This window comes from Dermacentor variabilis, unplaced genomic scaffold (assembly GCF_050947875.1).
Source record: "Dermacentor variabilis isolate Ectoservices unplaced genomic scaffold, ASM5094787v1 scaffold_12, whole genome shotgun sequence".
Taxonomy (NCBI): Eukaryota; Metazoa; Arthropoda; class Arachnida; order Ixodida; family Ixodidae; genus Dermacentor; species Dermacentor variabilis.
Window position 1 is genome coordinate 54,421,439 of NW_027460280.1, and position 21,683 is coordinate 54,443,121.

At 42.4% G+C, this 21,683-nt stretch overlaps 1 protein-coding gene across 1 annotated transcript in view; it reads right to left on the reverse strand.

Moving 5' to 3' along the window:
* The window catches only part of Gpat4 (Glycerol-3-phosphate acyltransferase 4), a 36,755-nt gene that overhangs the window by 10,959 nt on the left and 4,113 nt on the right, over positions 1 to 21,683 (reverse strand). Inside the window, exons 2-11 of the mRNA XM_075677213.1 lie at positions 21,284 to 21,392; positions 21,119 to 21,228; positions 20,960 to 21,057; positions 20,432 to 20,497; positions 14,463 to 14,537; positions 14,024 to 14,113; positions 3,859 to 3,952; positions 3,678 to 3,793; positions 3,551 to 3,606; positions 2,709 to 2,923 (exon numbers count right to left, since the gene is read on the reverse strand). Of these exons, the coding sequence (XP_075533328.1) occupies positions 2,709 to 2,923; positions 3,551 to 3,606; positions 3,678 to 3,793; positions 3,859 to 3,952; positions 14,024 to 14,113; positions 14,463 to 14,537; positions 20,432 to 20,497; positions 20,960 to 21,057; positions 21,119 to 21,228; positions 21,284 to 21,392 (1,029 nt within the window). The remainder of the gene's footprint in view (positions 1 to 2,708; positions 2,924 to 3,550; positions 3,607 to 3,677; positions 3,794 to 3,858; positions 3,953 to 14,023; positions 14,114 to 14,462; positions 14,538 to 20,431; positions 20,498 to 20,959; positions 21,058 to 21,118; positions 21,229 to 21,283; positions 21,393 to 21,683) is intronic.

Genomic DNA, 21,683 nt, shown 5'->3' on the forward strand with positions numbered 1-21,683 from the left:
CGGAATTGGCATGTTGGTTTGCCAGCTGTTGTCCGACTAAGTTGTTCGCCAAAATATGCACACACTTCCAGAATGTAGTTTCACGTTGGCTTAGCCGAGTACAGCCACCGCAGTCGCTGAACAATTTTTTTCAACATAGTCAGGGCCACATGCAGACACAAACTTCACTACTACAGTAATCAGACTAACCCCTCCATGTGATCTCATGATCGATTGCTGACAAGGCCTACTGATATGAACATATTAATGACATATAGTTTTCTACGACGACTTGTCACTACCAATCCCCCTGGTTTTTGGCAAATTTTCATCACAGCCTTATCGATAATCCTAACCAGGGCCACTTCATTATGAGTCACCAACCAAGGCTGAATGACAAGACGGGAAACAGAAGGGCTTGATTTCTGTAAATCACGACCACATAAAGCCAACAAGCAATGAAGCCAAGGAACACATATGAGTAATTAGCTTTTGCAGAAATCGAAATATAGAAAATAATTAATAGGGAAATGAAAGTGGATGAAAAGATATCTTGAACCCACAATCTTCGCACTATGCATGCGACGCACTACTGATTATGCTACAGCGATGGCCATAAATACATCCACTAACTTGGGTATTTATTTGCAGTTTGGTGCTGATCAATGTGGCGACAAATTTTTTCCCAGGTGCCATGTTGCAGCATCATGAACATAGTGCCACAAAACAAGAATGATGCCGTAAACAATGCTGCAAATAAGCATCGCAATGTCTGAAAAACCTAGCATCACACCGTGCAGCATCCTAAATTTCGGTTGCATCATGCATTGGTTCTATGGGTAAATGAGAGTGCTGTGGGACAGTCAGAACAATCACGGTCAGCAAAATCAGTCAGCGACTGTATTTGACATTTTTGCTACCACAACACATATTTTGAGCCATGGGCAACCAAAACTTTGCTTTGCTATAACCGATACCATGTCAGATCCTGCATTTTCTGCTTTGTTACAGCATGTGAATGCTCATTTAAACAAAACATGAACACGTAAAAATTAAATCTACTTCAGTATACATGCGTTTATTATATGTATGGAGATTTGACTGTAAATACCCTTCCCTGAATTTGGCTGTATCTGAGCCAGCATCACTCAGAAATGGGGCTCAATAGGTGCTGGGATTCACTTGTGATCTGAATGCCGGCGTGTAGCATGGCCCAGTTGCTAATGCTTTGCATAACACTGATTCCAACAGTGTGTGGGATCTGCATAATTCTTTGTTCTTATTTCTGTGTGATACAGCACAGTCAACAATTCCATTGAATCATTGCAAACATTAAAGGGAGGTGTGCATAAGGACGATAACGGGTAAGCTGGGGGAAGAGTGAAAATAGGTACAGAGGGGTTCCTCAGGAACACACATACAAAGATGAGTAGGGTTTCTGAAGGCCAGAATGCTTGGGAACACCTAAAATAAACCAAACTATCCACTGGTGGAACTGAAGCAACAATTTCAAATATAGTCTGAATGCTGGAACCAAATAGATAATGCATGGCAGCGCATGGCACCAGGTAGACATGTGAATCCCATGAGTGATGATTGATGGATTTTTTGTCCCAAAGAAACAAAGGGGCTTCAAGAGATGCAGCAGTGGAAATCTCCAGAAAAATTCCAATTTGAACATTTTACTTTCAGCCCCGATCGGAATACGGCTTCCACAGCCAGAAATCACCCACATCCTGGTGCTCTCCAGCAAAGCATCATGGCCACCGAATGGGTGGATGGGTGTATCCCAGAATGCCACGCACACTTCGCTTAGCATGCCGGGAAGAGTTTGATGCTACTGCAGCACCCACATTTACTAGCACAGACCTGAACAGTAATGACCTTGAGCAGTGATAGCATCACTTGAAAATTTTAACAAATGCATTTCAATGCCTTTTCCTGGTACATATTCAGATAGATCTTACATTTCATCTCCAGAACCTACATGTGTTGGCCCTTTGAATTACCTAGTTGAATTCATACTGTAAAACATCACCACTGTGCAACAATACATGCTTCGCATTCAAAGACACAATCGGATGCGCTGGGCTGGGTAGGAAAGGTTCTGGATTCTGTGTCACTTCAGATAACAAATAAAAGCCCTTTAGTTTTCTCTTTTTTCTGTGCAGTTGTCACATTAGAAACATTTACTTTTTGCTAGCTTTCTGTTACAAATTCACCTGTGTTTCAAACATTAAGTTTTGTAGCAAGCCTTTCGTACATCTACATCATTAAAAACAAACTTTCTAAGCTGTGTGCAAAATTACAGTGCAGTGTGCTTTTAATTCACCTACCAAAAAAATTTAATTTTTTGAAGTGCCTAATTCTGACTAACTGTTATTTGTACTGTGTTCGAAAGCAGTCATTCATTACATGCCTCAATGCTCAGCCTAAAAGGTATCAGGTCTGGTCTGCTTCGTGCACATCCCAAAAGGCAGGTCAACCCGGCACAACTTCCATGTTTTTGTTCACACAAGGAACAAAGCACTAGGCAATGTCATAGCGAGCCTCCCACGCAAACCTGTGATGACCTGGGACCAAACTTTCTGCATTTAGAAGGTGCTGACAACAGATGGTGCCACGGTACATCCTTATGCCTATATTTTACTCAAGTCAAATTGCTCAGCACATAAGAACCAAGAAGACTTTCCTGGAACTTTATAGTCAAGGCAACAAACACTACTTACTCTTTTCTTCATGGGTGGCAAATACCACACGTCGCATACTATGGCCCATGATGACATCATCATAGCCAGGTAGTGGATGTAGTTCTGCTTGCTGCTGTTCCAGAAGGCGTCCCCAAATCGTGCGTCATACTTGATAGCAGCTGGGTAGATGGTGCCACCAACCTCAAAGCTGCCCTTCTTGAACTGCATCACTGACGTGTTGTTGATGCATGTGCCTACAGCAGAAGTTATATGCCATGTTCATACACGGCTGCCATCCAGTACGAAATTTGACAGCCTTCTGCATGCAACCACTGTCAGGTTAAGTGCAACACAAAAGTGCATTCAGAGGTGTAGCTGCCCATTCACTCAATGGTTGTTTCTTAGTGTAAATTTACTAAAACAAGTGAAAGATTGAATCGCACTAAAATATAGCCACTGTGCCACCACGGCGTGTCAAAATTTTAGTTATGGTCATATAAAGGGAGGTGAAGAACTGAAAATACTTGCATCACTTGCTAGCGACAGCTTTCAATAATGTCATAATATGTGATGGAGGTCCTCCCATAATCAAAGGAGCTTTGTGCATCTAGGAGCAGAGCAGCAGTGGGGGGACAACATAGCCATGACAGCTGCTTCAAGTTTTAAAATTTTCATAAAGCAACATTTTTATATCCAAAAACACATAACTCGCTCGCCATGATTCAAGCAGTAATATTGAAGCCCTCACTCTCTACTACCACCTGCCTTCACTACGTAGACAATTTGTTGTTCAAAAAACATTAAAACTTTCACACACAGATTTGCGCATGCTAAATTCACATACAAACAAACACACTGTACCAAAAAGACATTGGTAGTACCTTCAGGAAATATGAGAATGGGGAGCTTTGTAGGATCTTCAACATGCTCTCTCAGTCTGCAAAGCAAACATGTAGACAGGGTTATTCTTTTGACAAAACAAGCACTCATCCGAAAAATGCAGTTTACCTTTTGGCAACGGCCTGCCTGTCCTTGATCTCAGCTCGCTCAAACCAGATGTGAGAGGCTGCCTTGTTGAGCGCTGTCTGAATAATACCGATGAACCCACCTTGGGTCTGGCCCACCTGTATGCAAAGCAGGTTCCCGTTCAACAGCCGAAACATACAAAATTACCACCACACTTCCTTACCAATGCATAACAATTGTCGCTCGCCAGCATAGCCACATCAATGGGGGAAGTGTGATTTGCAACACAGATGCCACCAGGCTTGGCACGGTTTTCTCTGAAATAGTCATTCTACAGATCAGCATCATTCAAGAAGGCAACAGGAATTCACATGAAAGAATCATGGAAGCTATTTTTATTTATTAGCCACCTGCAGGCAAGGACCATCCAGGACAAAGCAATCTCTACAGGTATGGCAGAACTGCTAGGTGAAATGTTGGCTCACACTAAAAGAACAACAGACCTCTTCTTACTTGTCCAGGGTCTATATAAGAAACCCTAGAAGGCAGTGTCCCTCAAATTGTGGCTGAGTGAATAATCCAAAGGAATTCACAATGATCCCTCTAAAGACATGCCATTCATGAGCATGGAGCATCTAAAGTGTAAGCTAGACATCTGGTCAGGCATTCCATGATGATCTGCCTATGTGAAGTTGGTTTCATTCAATTTTAAGGGGCGTGCAAATAGTAGTTTTTGAGACAGGGTCGAATACGAATTGAATAGCGCCAGAAGCAAATAAAATATTTTTCTAATACTGTATTTACTGGCATAATGCTTGCACTTTTTTCCCAGAAAATTGATGCGAAAAAATTCTAATTTTCGATGTGGGAGGGTGCAAGCATTATGCAAGTAAATACATGGTTACAAAGAATGCGCCAAATAAAACAACAGACAAAGGATGGAGACACGAGACAACCACGTAGGCACTTACGTGGTTGTCTTGTGTCTCCATCTTTCGTCTGTTGTTTTATTTGGCGCCTTCTTTGTAATCATGTATAACAAACTAGCCCACCAGCACGTGCCAAGTAAATACAGTAACCAGTGAATAATCTACTGCCTCCTCACAATTAATATGAGACAATTTTCACATCCTGGTAAAAAAATATAAAGTTCCTGTCACTACATTGCACGTTATAAAGCATGCTTCATTAAAAAGCACAGAGGAAGCCTTTGTAACAACTAAGCAGTTAGTTCGAAAACTCAGGGTTCTTCAGAACATATGCAGTCATGCATTATTATATAAAGTTCATAAAGCTAACCTTGTGGGCCAATGAACCTCTGCCTATACGTTCGAAGCCAAACCAGATATGCGTGTTGTCTGTGGCGACGGCAGAGCGGAAAAAGAAAGCCCCTTTTCTCTCATTCGCATGGTCACAGCAGATGGTACCACTAGTGTATAAAGTGTGTTGCAATGAAACATATACTCAATTTATCTAATGAGAGGACACAGATGTTGCATCTATAAATAGTACCAAACTATACCCACCGCCTAATACTCTGTCTAAACATTTTATTGCGAGTTATTGTGTTTAACCAGAAGTATGGCTGTCAGAGCGACGCAGCATGCTCTACTAGTCCACCGTAAATGGGATGAAAGTTACCGCACTTCTGCTCCCATTTCATGTATGACCGTGTACGGTGAACGACATAATGTGTTCGAGAACTATTAGAAAAATATTCACTTTTTTCAATATTAACTATCCCAGGACCAAATTGAATAGGACAACATTTGAGTCTTTACGCAAAAGTTTCGCATATTTGCACATCCCCACCAAAATTATTTGGGCCATATAAAAGTCAGGAAACCGGGTTGACGTCAAGGAGGGGATGTATCATCGGATGACCACTTTCTGCGATATTATCACCTTTGCATGACGTAGTGCTCAAACTGCCAATCAGCTCATCAGGTTTTGCTAAACCAGTCAATAAGCATGCACTGAAAGTTATATAGCTGAGCGTGACTGTCTGAAAACACACCCCAGGACTTGTGGCTTTAAATGGCAGTAACCTGGCATGGGCAGCTTTACTTCAGGTGCAACATTAAGTTTCTCATTGACTGCAAATTCTAAAACGGCACTCACTTCAATGTTTACATGTACATTCAACGAATCACTCAATCAACATGTTTTCATGTTACGACAGCAATGGCCTGATATTACCAACTTTTGTAATGGTGGCAGCAGCAGTGCTAAAAAGCAGCAACACGATTTGCTAACCTCAGATATTGCATACATCCTTAAGCATACTAGCAAGCTTTCTCGCAAATACATAGTCTCCCCAAAATATCAAGTTTTCAGGGACATAAACAAAAATGAAAAAAAAAATTGCAAAGCAATTTTAATCACAGTACAAACACCATTAAGGAAGGATGATAGGCACATACGGGATGTTGGAGGTTCTTGTAATTTTCTTAAGTTTCTCTGCACGAAAAATTTTTTTTTTCAGCTGCTTAGTAAAGGTATTCCTTGTTATGGATGCCAAGTTTTACTTAATAATATCAAGAAGTACTTTTCAGCTTTTATATTGAACCATTTTAGTACTTTAGTCAAGGAACCTTTAAAATATAACTAATGCAATCAGTGCATTGAAACTTCTGTCAAATATTGTTCAGAAAGTCGGCTTCTGACTGAAGAAAAAAAAAATAACATTCACATTATAATTCGTTTCAAAATAAATTTTCAAATATTCACATCTCCATAGATGGGCAACTTGGCAAGGAACGTATATAAGAAATTCACCAAAGGTAACATAAATGTTTTAGTACAGTAGCTGAATTACGCAAATGACAACAATTTGACAAAATCTCACTCCAAAAATTGAAAGTTGCAGAGATACAGTTCCTTTTGTCAGCAAGAACAGTTTTTTTCCAGAAATCGCATTTAAGCGTTCAGTTGTGAACCATGAAGCACAAAATTAAACATAATTTCTCACATTATTTACAAGTCATTCCTCTGCAGCATTCTTCCTGGCAATTACTGTAGCTTTTCTCTTCACATTTCTGTTGAGAAATTGAGCGAGACCCCAGCGATCTTCGTGGGGCTCGCTCTCATGAGCGCGGCTTGACCATGTTGTTGAAGCAGTATAGCATACCAGTTTCTGCAGAATCTATGCATTTTCTTCAGGTTTGATGAGAAATGAGAGAATCCTGTCTTCCGATTGTTGTATCTGAACACAACTACTCTGGATTAAAATTTATGGACAACTTCAGCTACAGAGAATGAAATCGCTGGTGCACAAACAAGTGTGTGGCGTCCAGTGGTCAGCAATCTCGCTTTCAGTGAATGTTTGAAACTTTGAAAAATAAAATCAGTTATAAAGCCACAAATATCATTTGTAAAAGCAAAAAAAAAAACTAGCTTTTGCTTGTTCCTTGTTCTTTCAAAAGAGGAGTTTGTGTGAAATCACTGTGAAGCCAAGCCGATTTTTATATGGGGGAGGTAACTTTGGTGTGTCTGAAGCATCTCTAGTGCTTGTTGTGGCCTAAAATTTGGAGAATATCTTCTTTATCAAATGTAGTATATTTTTGCTAGCAAAATTAGTAAAATGCTTTATTGTAGGTACTTGCATACCACCACCCCCCCTTTAAAATATGTCCTATAATTTACCATTAAAATATGTTTTAAATGCATTTCCACACACATCTTCAGCACACAAGAGGAACAATGCAGATGTGGCAATGAAAATTTTTTTTTTACGAGAATAAATTGGTGAAATTCGGCATGCAGGTGTGATCTGTTATGCTAATATCGTAATTGAAATTAGTTTTGTGCTATCTATTATAGTTTTCGAGTTACAACAGCTGACAACCTCTAATGGTCATCTCCAAATTAATTAATTACGCATTCGTTCGCCAAGATTTTTACATCCGCATGTTTACAAAGGTCCATTCTGTGCAATAAAGCTATTGGTTTATTTTTTAAATGCCGAAATGAGCCTCAAAATATTTTTTTAACTTTCCTATGCATATTGTCTTACCAACGACTTTTGCAAAAAAAAAATTATACATTTTTTTATGAGGTGCAGTTAAAGATGGACAGCTTTATTGCACTCAACAATGTTTCAGGATCTAAGTCCAAAAGACAGAATGATTTTCGTTTCATTCGTTGTGAAATGGCACTGGGATGACTGAAAGCAACAAAAACTGAAAGGTGAGAAAACAGAGCTCAAAGTTTCATGTGTTGTAAACATTTATATATTTACTCCGAGCACCTAAAACCTGCCTGGGTTGTAGTCCTCTGCCATTGAGGACACATTTTCTTTACATTTTGATGTAGTTTTTCGCTTTCTTGGAGCAGTTTTGTGCATCTTAGTTGCCTTTTTGATCGTCATGCATCCATGCATCGTGCAGAGGTAGATGACGGTGCATTCAAAACGCCCGCTCTTGTTTCTCGTCGCGCAACCTCTTTATTAGTGAGAGTTGGAGCTGAAATCCGCAGTTGAATATTTGATGCGAAAACTTCTGCTCTCGCCGATGTTGCGTTGCCGTCATGACCACATGCGGACGCACCATTACCATCGCTCGCGTATGCGCCATGACCATCGCTCGCGGATGCATCTTCACCATCGCTCGCGCACACGCCATCACCATAGCCCACGGTCGTGCCATGACCTAGACCACGGCCGCGTTGTTAGCACTGCATGCGGACAAGTTTTCCCAATCACCCACATGCGCCGGTCGTGCCTCATCGACAAGCTCGGCGGCATCCACTTCTATGAGTGATTTTCTCCCTCTTTTACACGCCTTTCGTGGTCTTCCATATGCGCAGTCCGTTTGGAACTTGATTCCTTTGGGGCTCATCACAGAACACGTACATTAAGCTGCCACGATCGGTGATCACATTGATCGAAACGCACAGCTCGCTGCTGCGCAAATGCGCACGAGAGAGGTTCGTCAGCAATTCAAATCTACAACAGCCCATAGGAGCATGCCCTGTGCCCCACGTGACTACTGCGCCCAATCGCAATGCCACATTTGCTTTTTTTTTGGTTGCGTTTGCTGGTTTATTTTTCAGTGGAGAAATACGTCACTCCGGCAAGCCCATGACATTCTCATAGGACCAATGGGGCCGGTTCTCGCAGGTGACACTAGCGCTGCCTGGATTCTAAAGGCAGTTGTACTGATACCAGAAAAATTTTAACTTACTAATACAGTTGACCCTGGATATATCGAACTCGAAGGGGATCGCGAAATAATTCGATATATTGATAATTCGAAATATAAAATATGCATGTCAAAAGCTTCTCTAACAACTCCACACATCTCAAGGCAGTTTTCTGATGTCGTGAATGACAGGAACTTACCGATCTGTGCCTCCAAGGCGCATAAAAAAACAAAAACAGCGCGATGACCTGAGCACTTCTTGGCACGTGTCTCCAAAAACCAGGCATACAATGCCTTCTTGACCTTGTCAAAGGTTGGGATGCGCACACGACACGCTCCAGGGCGACTGGACTGCACTGCCTTCAGCTTAACATTGGCTTTGTTCTTGAGGATCGTACTGAGGGTGTTGCGAGGAATTCCGAATGCCGTGGCGACCGACGACTTTTTCTCGCCAGCCTCCACCCGTCGAATCATGTCCGCCTTTGTTGAAAAATCCAAATTCTTGCGTTTTTTTGCGGCCATGGCTCCGGAACACGTGCCAAAAGTGGAAAGAAAAACGCACTGCACCACACGAGTCTCAAGCATTCGCGTTGGCCTCGTGAATAAAAGGAACAAAGCGAATCGAAAGACGCGCCGCTCCGCGTCTCCGCACTACCACAAGCCCAAGCCTCACTGACCTCGTTCGTCTCGCTGCGCCAGCGGTGTCAGCCAACCAAAACACAGGAAGTGAGCGCCTGCGATCAGCGTGGTTTCTCCCTCCCCCTTCCCTTTCACACCCAATCACACTCCAAGTGCTCCTCGTCACGTGTCTTTTACCCACACGCCCCTTTCTCAGAGGGCGGGGCGGCGCGCGTGAGATTGCGGGAACATCGCGAGAGCTTCGTGAGGAGAAGCGCACTTGCGGGGGTGGGAATGCGATGGGAGAAGCGCACTTGCAGGGGTGGGGTATGGTGGGAGAAGTGCACTTGCCGGGGCGCAGCTCAGCACGGAGTTCGATACATTGATATGCCGGTGCATGGGAGTTCTATATACGCGAACAATAGCGCTATACTTTTGCATAGGATTCCCAAGGGGATTTTTCAACTGTTCGATATAGGCAATAATTCGATATATCCGGGATCGACTGTACTAGATGATGTTTTCAATTTTATTAACTTATAATATAAAAATGACAGGCGATGTCTGAATAATTTCTAGATGTTTAGAAAATGAACTGTGTGTCGAAAGCGGAATGACACATGTGAGGAGTACCACACAGCAAACGACCGACGCCGGCGTCGTCTGCTTCTGCTATTTCTGTTGTGCTGTCGTTTGCTTTGGTCAGCTATATCCCAATTTTCTCGTTCACACTATATATATATATATATATACACACAGTCGAACCAAGCTATATCGAACTTGCAGAAAAAGTGCCTATCAGTTCGATATAGAGCATAATTCGATATAAGCCAGCCAAAGAATTGGGCGTCATAAAAGCACAAACCATTTATAAAATCACTTTATTGATGAAACTAGCTGTTTCGCATGAAACAGTCCTGTATTTTCTTCTGCTTAGGCAATTTCGCTGCCTGTGACGCACGCACTTCTCCACATTGTCTAAGGAGTCGGAGCAGCTGAGGCCGCAACCTTTCACATTTGCGCAGAAGCACCAGACTAGTGCGAGTGCAACAATCAGCTCGGGGGATGTGGGCAAAGGACCATCATTGCTTTCCTCATTGTTCCGACTTTCAATTGTGCTCAGTGTGATGTCTGCAATGTAGTCTCCGTTTTTGGGCTCTCCCGTGGTCGCGACACCCATCATCTGCCCTAACGAACTCGCCGACCGTTGATTCATCAACGGCTTCCGGAAATTCTGACAGCTTGCTCCAAACTTCGGCAACACCGGCAACGACTTCATCGCAATCATCAGAATTTACAGTCATCACCGGGCACGCGGAAACCGGCAAGTCTAAAGCAATTTCAGCATACGCTTCGGGCGCCACAGGCACTGGGTCGCGAGTTTGTCTGCTTTAGCCCTAATCTCCCCCTTATTTTTCAAGATTGTGCTGAGAGTGCTCCTCGGAATCTTGCACACTTTGGGGACATCAGACTTCTCACCACTTTTGACTGGATTTATGATTTCCAGCTTCACGGTGAAAGGCGAATTCTGCCGCTTCATCATGGCAACACTGGAGGAGAAGGCTCACAAGGCGCAAACACAATGAACCAGAAAAGCAGCAAGACAACTCGCACTTACACCACCTTCCACGACAAGGGCACAAGAGCCTCTGATTGGCTGTCTGAGCAAACACTGCGGGCAGGCCAGGATAATTTTTTGCAGGGGGGTGTCGATGGCTCGCCTGATGCAGTGGGGTCATGGTAGGGAGAGTGGTTGGATGGAGCTGGACCATCAGGTTTCGCCGCCACCGCAAGGGAAAGCAAACTTCTGGGGGCACTTCTGCCCCTCTTGTTGTTCGATATATCGGGAGTCGCTGCTACTTTTGTTCGATGCAAGAGTAATTTTTGTTATAAATACACATTGCAACTATACCGTGTTCAGAAATTGTTCGATATTGGCCTCGAGCTCCACCACTGGAAAAGCTGGCGCCACCGTCGGCGTGACGTGCTATTAGGGATCACGTGGACATAGCGGCCATGTCGGCTGCTTCGGGAGCGCCGGAGCGAGCTGAAAACGAGAGTTCAAATTTCATCGTACGCTGCGGTCCTCATTTAGTGGCGAGATTTTCCCGCTTCGAGTGTCTCCTTTACAACGCTTGAAAGCACTACAATAGGTAGTGGCTGCCTTTGAAGGCGCGCAATATGGTAGGCTACTGCTCGGTGCCGCAGTGCCAGACGTACGCAACGGAGCCCGGTGTCAGCTTTATTCACACGTAGCCGCAGGACAAGAAGCTGGGTGAAGCTTGGCTTGCGAAACATAAAACCGGCAAACAGCCATCGGCTACAACTCGGGTATGCAGTAAGCACAGATGCGGGGAAGATTTCTGCTACGGCACCGGGTCTGCATGTTCGGAAAACGCGCACTGAGACGCTCGCCCGAGTCCGCTGCCCATCTGATGTCACGACGGTTTGGTCTATGAACTTGTTGATGCTATAGATACTGGCAAGTTCACTGGAGTGGAAAGGGAGCGGTAAGAAGCACATTAAAAAAAAACATGGCATATGGTCATGTTTATGTTATGAATTAATGCACTGGATTACAAAAAAGAAGCAGCGGGAAATCGCACGCTGCGAACACCGATAAACATATACTGCGACGCAACTCGAAGAATGATACTGAAACGTCGAAGAATTTAGAAGAAAAAAAAAAAAGATTGAATCGTCGCAACGGCACATCACAGTCCCCGTAGGCGTCGAAGTCTCGACAATGAAATTATTTTTGAACAGCTCTGATAGCGCCCATGCAACAATGGTTGTTTGTATACTGTCAAATGCTCATATTCTGCGGCCTAAAGCTCATGGCACGGTGCGAAAACGCGCACGTGGCGAAAGCGAAGCAGTGCGCGGACAAGTATGCAGACGCGCAGTCGGTCGCTGCGAATCTGTGCGATCGCTGCATTGAGGCTTAATTCTATTACGCTCCATTTAGTTATACAAACAATATAAGAATATATTTCACATAGTTTGCTCTCAGCGTTTGCCTACCTTTCACGCAAGAAGCCGGTTCAGAGACTCCATCGCGGCGACCGCGCGCAGTGGCGTTGCATTCACTGTACGTATTTGGTAAAGAGATAGCGTCTGTAAGCGATTCTGTGCTTTCAGTTTGCCCAAGATTATTATTTAGACAGTAAAAAACTTCTCTCGTTTCGAAAGTACTTACAGAAATGTCTGGGAGAGCTCGCGCGTGGTGTTTTCAGTAGGCGCTGACAGCAAAACCTATGAGGAGCGCGCCACGTGATCCCTCATACTACGCCAGCAAGGCGCTTCCGATAGATGGCGACTCCGTAACTCCTTGCCGCCAATACAGAATAATTCGATGTAACCGGGTTCGATACAGTCGGGTTCGACTGTATTATATTATATATGTGTGTGTGTATATATATATATATATATATATATATATATATTGCTGCATAAGCTGAGCAAAATCATGACGCTAATCACACCAACTTGCTGCAAATAAACAGCTTTATTATAACAGCATCATCATCTACATTAAATAAAAGGCACATGAATAGCGTTTCAGAAGATATACTGGTGCGTAACATGCATACTTGTTTATGTGCAAAAAGATACTACATACAGTCTTGCCACACATTTCTGGGGAACACAGGCTGTCTGCCACTGAATGAAGAAACGCATCCGATCACTAAGAGCCATCGCAGGCTGGTATGTTGCTAAACTTCCTCCACTTTTGCAGCTGAAGATGTCACATCACTTCGTTTACAATATCCAACAAATTGCAGCTCGATTTGCGCATAAACACGTAGCTTTCATAACGGCGAATTCTGCCGCAACTGTTTGTCTTATGGTCAAGACTGCCTCCTCTCTCTCTTGCCGTTACCCATTCGGGAAGTTGTTGCAATATAAAACTTTTCCGCATTCAAGCTGAATTTGCTTCAAACAGCTTAAAATTTAAAAGAGAAATGTTTTTCTATATGTGCTGGTTTCAAGCATTACAAATAAAGTTTACAATATAAAGGCTTAGCTGACGCTTCGATTACCACCGCCGGCGGTGCACTGTCGTTTCGATTGTGGCACCACCCCAAGGCTTGGACGCAAAACATGCCACATGCCACAGGTTGGCTCCGGCTATCTTTAGCTCTGATCTCTCCTCTTTACGATGATACCAAGATGCCGGCGCTGTGTTAACGGATAGCCGAGCGATCCACGGTGGGACAGGGCAAGATTTTTTCGAAATTTTTGATGACAGCGCTCTAGGAAAGTGATGTTTTCTCAAATTCTATCACATATTTTATTATAATATTTCACCACGAGGTGAATAACGGTCCGTGGATCGCGAAAAAAGAATGAATCTGAAGATAGAAAATTTTGACAATTTTACCACTTCAATTGCCGTGTCCCCCTTAAGCTCCCAATATTTTGCACAACACAATAGTTCATTTAAGTGCAAGCTCATCTGTTGTTACAAAGACATTCGCAGTGCGAGCACATGGGGAAAAAGAAAGAATAGACCAGACACAAGATTGTCTTGTATATTCTTTTTTTCTTCCCCATGCACTAGCGCTACGAACATCTTCCGAGTAATGACCTACCAACAATCGCATATTATCACGATGGCGAGCTCACCTGTTGTGGTATGTGACTATGGCTGACACAGCTCTTGAGAGAATCCGGAAAGTGATCAGACTGATGTGCCAATACAGGAATCGCTTGAGCCTAAAAGCAACATCAGCAGACATAAAAAGCTTAAAAGCTCTCCACTGGCTAGAAGGTAAATTATCGTAGAAACAAGCCCTCGCATCAAAAGGTGCACCAACAGTACTTGTCAGCCTAAAAGGTATGAGATCCTCTCCAACAAGACAAACAGGGGTACTTTTCCCTTCTACTACCCATGTCATTTATTTCTTTAGCCTGGAACCAATGGCCTAACACGTGGGAAAATTTGTGACAGAAATAAATCATGCAATAAAACAGTGTAACACAGAAGAGATACTTGCATTGCGACTATGCACCAATCACACTGCTAGCTGCTAGCATACAACTTAACAGAACAGGCCTTACTCACCGACCCTCTGGAAAATATCCTAGTATGGCTGTACAGCAGATAAGCCAAATCATGCCAATGCATGTCAGTGCCACTCTGAGAAAAAAAAAGAAAAGGAATTAAATGAAAAGCAACAATGATCCAGCACTTGAGTTCTTATGAAATTTCAGCATCACTATCACAGAGCTACATGTGCATGCCACAGAGCTTCTTGTAAAAATTACTAGAGGGAACTCTGATGCTAGTGTCAATGGAGGCTGTAAATATGGCAGTTCAGCCAGCATGGGAATGATGGGCATTACGTGGATTTGCATAAACTTCGTCCTTCTGGCTTCAAACGGCTTTGCGACTTTACAAATTGATCATCTTCAAACAATAGACATTGCATTATATATTCAACAATTCATAACAATATGCATAAGCATAAAATATGATTCCCTTCAAGTGTTTAGAAAAATATTATTTCTTGGTAATTTATAACAAAGCATAATAAATAACACCACAAGAATGTCTAAAGCAACGAGCCTGAAAATTAAACGAATCCGTGTTACTAACTATCATTCCCCTGGTAGCTAAACGATAACAGCACCACAGTTCCCTATAGTAATTTTTTTAGAAAACTCTATGGTCTACACTACTAAAATAGGTGCTGAAATAGGTACTACTAATATATAGGTGCTACAATAGGTGCTGTTTTCATGAATCACACTTTCATGCACAAAACCCATAATTGCATATAACTTACATATATGGCATTAACCTTCAAGAATAATTAAAAATGTGTTCAAATAACTATGCACACACATTCTGCAACAGAAACAGATTCACGAATTCTTCTTGCACATGCTGAACTGACAGCAATATCAGCGTTGCTGCGCCATCACCCCTGTATAAAAATGCTGCTTTCTTTCCTGTGTCATGGCGAGTCCTGATGCAGCATTTTAAAAATTTCTTTCACACATAGACGATCTCGTGATAAACTACTGCAACACAATCTGCAGTCAATCTCAGCCAACATGCCCAAGACCTCTAATTCTATCATTTATGGTTGATTGTGGCAAAGTTAATTAAGGCAGAGTTAATTAAGCTATAGTTTTTAATGCACACGAATCCACGACCTTTGGTGTTAAGAGGAAGCTTTAGCTCAAGCCCAACTCCGACGCGGGTTATTCAAATACATGTAAAAACGCAAAAACGTTTTCTGAGATAACCCCTGGACCGATTTTAATGAAATTTGTTGCATTTGAGAGAGCAAGTTACATTCTAGTGATAGTTGGTCATGGAATTTCTATTTAGGTCCTGAATTTTGTTAAAAATATTTTCAAAAATTCGAAAGTTTGAAAAAAATATAAGCACGAAGTTTACAGATTCATAGCTCTGCATAAAAAACAGATATCTCGGTTCTGTAAACGGAATCCATTAGATGATTGAAAGCGGACAAATTCGATACATCATTTTATATCTTACGTGAATTTGTTACGTTGTTTACAAGGGTTCTGCAAAAGCTATATTTCTATATTACTAAATTTTTTGACATTCATGTGTAACATATCAGTTTTGTCCGCTTTAGATATACTATTATATGCAATTCATGGAATTGTATTATCAGTTTTCTATTATATGCAATTCACGGAATTGTATTATCAGTTTTCCTTGCTGAATTACGGAGTTGTAAACTTGATAGTTTCGTATTCTGAAAATTTTTGATTATTGCCAATTTTTAATAAAAAATTGACAGCCTAAATAAAAAATCCGAAACAAACAGTCACTAGATTTTAAGTTTTTTTTTTAAATGCAACAAACCTTTTCAAATTTGGTGCGGTGGTTGACGAGAAAAACGAATTCTGCTTTTACGTGTATTTAGATAGGAGCACCCGAGCTAAAGCTTCCTCTTAAGACACAGTTAATTAAGGCAGTCGAACCCACAACCTTTGGTGGGAGTTGAACCCCCAACATTTTGTATTAATTAAGGTGAAGTTAATTAAATCACAGTAAATTAAGATGTAGTTAAGTAAGGTACTCGAACAAACAACCTTTGGGTTTAATTAGGGTGAAGTCCATTAGGACACAGTTAATTAAAAAAGAGTTAACTAAGGTACTCGAACCCACAACCTTTGGTGGCAGTCGAACCCACAAATAGGAAGCAACACCTTATTCTAATGTCAAGTAATTTAAGGAACATCTCGTGAGTGCGCAGGCTTTCGCCTTCATCCTCTTTAGCATATTGGGGGCGAGCTCCACCACTGGAAAAGCTGGCGCCACTGTCGGCGTGACGTGGCATGAGGGACCACGTGGATACAGCAGCCGCATCAGCTGCTTCGGAAGCGCCGAAGTGAGCTGAAAATGAAAGTTTAAAAGTCCCACCTGTGCCGCGGTTCTGATTAAGTGGTGAGGCTTTACCGCCTTGGGCGTCTGCTTGACAACATCTGAAAGTACTATAATAGGCAGTGGCTGCCTTTGGAGGTGTGCAGCATGGTAGGCTACTGCTCGGTCCGCAGTGCCGGACATACGCAATGGAGTCCGGTGTCAGCCTTATTCGCACATAGCCGCAGGACAAGGAGCTACATGAAGCTTGGCTCGCAAAACGTAGAACCGGCAGACAGCCATCGGCTACAACACAGGTATGCAGCAAGCAAGCACAGACGCGAGGAAGATTTCTGCTACGGCGCCGGGACTGCGTGATGTTCGGTGAATAGCAGAAAACGCGTACTGAGATATTCGCCCGCGCCCACTGCCCGGCTAATGTCATGACGCTTTATTAGGTTTATGAACTTGTTGATACTAGATTCTGGCAAGTTCACTGGAATGGAAAGGGAGCGGTAAGAAGCACATTATAGAAAGGCATGGCATGTGGTCATGTTTGTGTTATGAATTAATGCACTGGATTACGAAAAAGAAGCAGAGGGAAATCGCACGCTGAGAAGACAGATAAACATACAATGTGACGCAACTTGAGAAATAATAGTGAAACGTCCAAGAATTTACAAAAAAAAATGGATAGTCGTGACTGAACATCACAGTCGCCGTAGGCATCGAATTCTCTATAGCGAAATTATTTTTGAACAGTTTTGATAGCGTCCATGCAACAATGGTTGCTAGTGTGCTGTCAAATGCTCAAATGCTGCGGCCTAAAGCTCACGGCACGGTGCGAAAATGTGCTCACAGCAAAAGCAAAACATTGTGCGCGGACATGCATGCAGACAGGCAGTCGGTCGCTGCGAACCCGTGCGATTGCTGCATTGAGGCTTCACTCTGTTATGTCCCATTTGGTTATAAAGACAGCCCAGTATAAAAACATATTTCACATAGCTTACTCTCAGCGTTTGCCTACCTTTAACTCAAGAAGCTGGTTTGGCAGACTACATTGTGGCGACCGCGCGGAGTGGCGTTCACTGTATGTATTCGGTAAAGAGAAAGCGTCTGTAAACGACTCTGTGCTTTCAGTTTGCCCACGATTATTATATCGACAGTCACAAAACTTCCTTCGTTTTGAGAGTACCTACATAAATGCCCAGGAGGGCTGCCGTGTGGTGTTTTTATTGAGTGCCATAAGCGAAACCTATGAGGAGCGCGCCGCGTGATTCCTCATACTACGCAAGGGAGGCGCTTCCAACAGATGGCAACTCTAACTCCCCACCCACAATACTAAAGTGACTGTCAATTCTGATGTTTCTGGCAGAGTTAATGCACACAAAACTGTAGCCAGTGACAGCCCACCCTAACCGCATTCCAAGTTGAAGAGCATTTATATAGATTCACTAGCCAATTATTTTTGCTCAGATCCATGATGTCATGGTGAAGAACTTTCAACATTGGCATCAGTTGCGAGCTATGTTTTTGAGTGGGGAAACAGGTGAGACAAACGCAGCTTTCTTTTTTTTTTTTTCGTGAAGCTAGCCATGCAGCATAGATGCTTCTTAAAAGTATGAGACAAAGCTTGCACTGAACTTGCAGGTTGGCACTGAGTATATGCTATGTTGGGAAGGTGATGATTCTTTATTAATGTTTAGTTTTTAAAAGCCTCTTATTGGTGAACTTCTCGGACGTGGCACAGAAGTATACATGTGCAGTTTTTCTACGAGACATGGTCATGTATGTTCCCTGTAAAATGTTTCAGACTTTTTCGAGCAAAATTCAAGGAAGTACTTTGGTGGGAAGTATTCTTCCCACTGCAAAAATATATATATATATATATATATATATATATTTATTTATTTATTTAAAATACCTTACAGGCCCCATGGAGGCATTGTGTAAGGGGGGTTACAGAGTAAGCAGCCTTCTAATGTAGTACACAAAAGATATACCTCAATACAGGCCTCATCAACAATACTACCAAGATTAAAACATGAAACAGGAACTACTGAAGTAATGAAAGGCCACAAAGGTACACTTAAGGAAATAACATGAGTAAAATGTAATGCAAGGCATTAATACTAGAAAGTAAAATACACACATATATATATATATATATATATATTTCTTTTTTTTTCGCGGTCAACTTCTATTGATTCTATATTCACGGGATTGACAAATTGATGGAATTATCCGGCAGGCCAAATTAAAACCGTAAAAACATCTGAACACACCTTCTAAGCATGGGTTAGCCTTAATTGTATGTTTTGGAGTCTGAATTAAGGCACTGTTACAAATGCGGGTGCAACCTGGAAACAAAACAACACACTGGAGTAATTTCAACGTTATTCACATTTCAATTTAGGAGCACTGTACAGGAACGGAGTGGCAAATTGCGCGTTGCGCTGACAATGTTTACACTCCACTAATGGCAGTCTACCTTTATGCAGTACTAGTCTGCGTGTGCACAGAATGCCTATGGCATCTGTCCAGCATCCGCTCCGATGCTGCACAATGCATCCACTGCAGGCACAAACATTAAATGCGCTTGCAGCATTACGAGTAGCACGACCAGAAGAAAAGTACTGAAGGACCCTGCTAACGGCACAAAAGCAATTTTGGTTTCATATGTGTGTGTGTAACAGGTAGGCAATTTACAGTGCACTTGAAAAAAAGGTGCGCATTAGAATCAAGTAAAAATGCTAATAATTTATTATGAGCTCCCATCTTCGCTTTAAAACCTGCCAAGGGTAAGCCAAAAGCAGCCTTTTTGGCAAGAGATAACGTCTGACACTTTCACCATCACCTAGGTGCCACCAAGATGAACTATGCTGCTAGTGGGGTCACAATTAAGGTAACCATTGGGGTCAATATTGTGGTCAGGTGCATGCTGACCAGTCAAGCTTGAAATAGGCAGTGGAGGCCAATTTCAGGATCGAAATAAAGAAAGTTTGGGCTGACATAATTGTATGGGTGCCAGGCAGGGCCTTCGGTCGGGATCTAACTGGAAAATTGAATCAACCAAAGCTGATTTAACTGAAGTCTACCGTGTTACTCCAAAAACTATGGAACACTTGGTTGCCTTTCTAAGAGCAGAAAGCAGGAGTAAAATCTTAAACTGTCCTTCACTTTCCATCAAACTGTCTGAAGCAGGAGTCAGCACCACGTACACAGTGCAGTCCCGGCAAATGGTCAGCGTCCGCTTCCATGCTACCTTTATGCTGCAGTGCTGGTACATATTCACAACAACACAGGCTCACAGGAAATGTGTTAAAAATTGTGCTACTTTGTTGCTAAGAAAATTGTTTCAAAGTTTTTATGCACCTTTTGAAACCGCAACTAATGCGAAATTATCAAGCAGACAGCATCACCGAGATTGGCTCAAAGTGCAGGAGACACTATAAATCTGCTTTTGTGGCAACAGAAATTACAAGAGCATTATTATTGCTTTTACAAAATTTCTGTAAGCTGGCGACACATTCCTGTGGCGGGATTAGTGCTTCCAACAGACTTGTTACAGATATATAGCAGCTGGGAAGTATACTTTTACCAACCCATGAAAGGGTTAATAAAGATACGCAGTGAAATGAGGTAAGTAGAACACATTTTTTTTTTCTTTCTTCAAACAGACTCACCTCATTGGGAAGAGAATGACATAGCGCAGCAGACAGCCGATGCACCATATGACGGTCAACCGAAAACTGAAGCAAAAGGAAGAACACCATATTTACAGTTACAAAAGCTTAGGCAAAAAAATTCCAGGCATAAGTTCTGTTAGAGATACCACCTTTAGAAAGCAACGTGCCCAAAATCATAAAGCAAGTGTTGCGATATTAATAAATGTAACTGTACAAATATAAAATAGAGTAACTATATCTGCTAATACATCACCTTATTCACCTTGAAGTTTCAAGATTATTTCTAGAAATGACTGCATGCTTATACTAGCTGCCACAGCACTCTTCACAAGCCCTGCCTTTCATACACAAACCCCACCCAGAAAAACAATCCTAAAAGTGAAAGTAAATCTACAAGAATAAAGATACTGCTTATCATGATTACAGACACAGTTTGCTAGTTAAATAGTTGTTCAAGAAGAATAAAGCATAATTCATGTACATAAACCAAAGGTAAATATGTGTAGAACATAACACAAAGCTAACCTGACAAATGTATAGTTTTTGTTGGTCCTTGTCAGCAAATTCCAGGAAGGCAGCTCTTCAGTAGCAAACCGCTTGGTCACCACATCATCAATGATGGCCTGGCAACAAAGCGCGCATTTTTAGAACACATGATAGTTGTAATCAGAAACCAAGTCACACCTCAACACCTTTCTTGATGAAGTATGTGATGTCACCGAGGTGGTATTCCTTGAGTGGGATGTTGATAATTGGCTGCTCAGCTCCAACAATAACATCGTCCCTCGTGATCACTGCAGGCAGTATGCAAAGGTAAAGTACTCGAAATTGCAGCAGCAGTGCTCTCACCTGAAGTAGTGCTGTTTGTCGGTTCAGAATCCAAATCTACGAGGTCCTCTGCACTTTCTTCTCGTTTAAGGCGTTGCCGATTGGCTCGCTCAATTTTTATTCGGCCATACTGCAACGAAAGCACAAGAACAAGAGGTCCTTTAGTAATTTTAGGATTACCCACTTTGATATTTCAGTGCCTACCTGACGTTTCTGACAGTGAGGTCGTTTGTTTGAAATGTGCGACATATTAGGTTTGTTCGATTCAGAAAAGGTGCACGGCACCAGAAATGAAAAGGTGCAGGGGGTGCCGGGCTGCACCCACTCGCTGCAAGGTTCAAGTGTGCAGTGCACCGCGGCGGCACCTCGCCTTGCACCCCTTTCAATCGAGCATGGGGGTGCAGGGTGCACTGCTGCACCT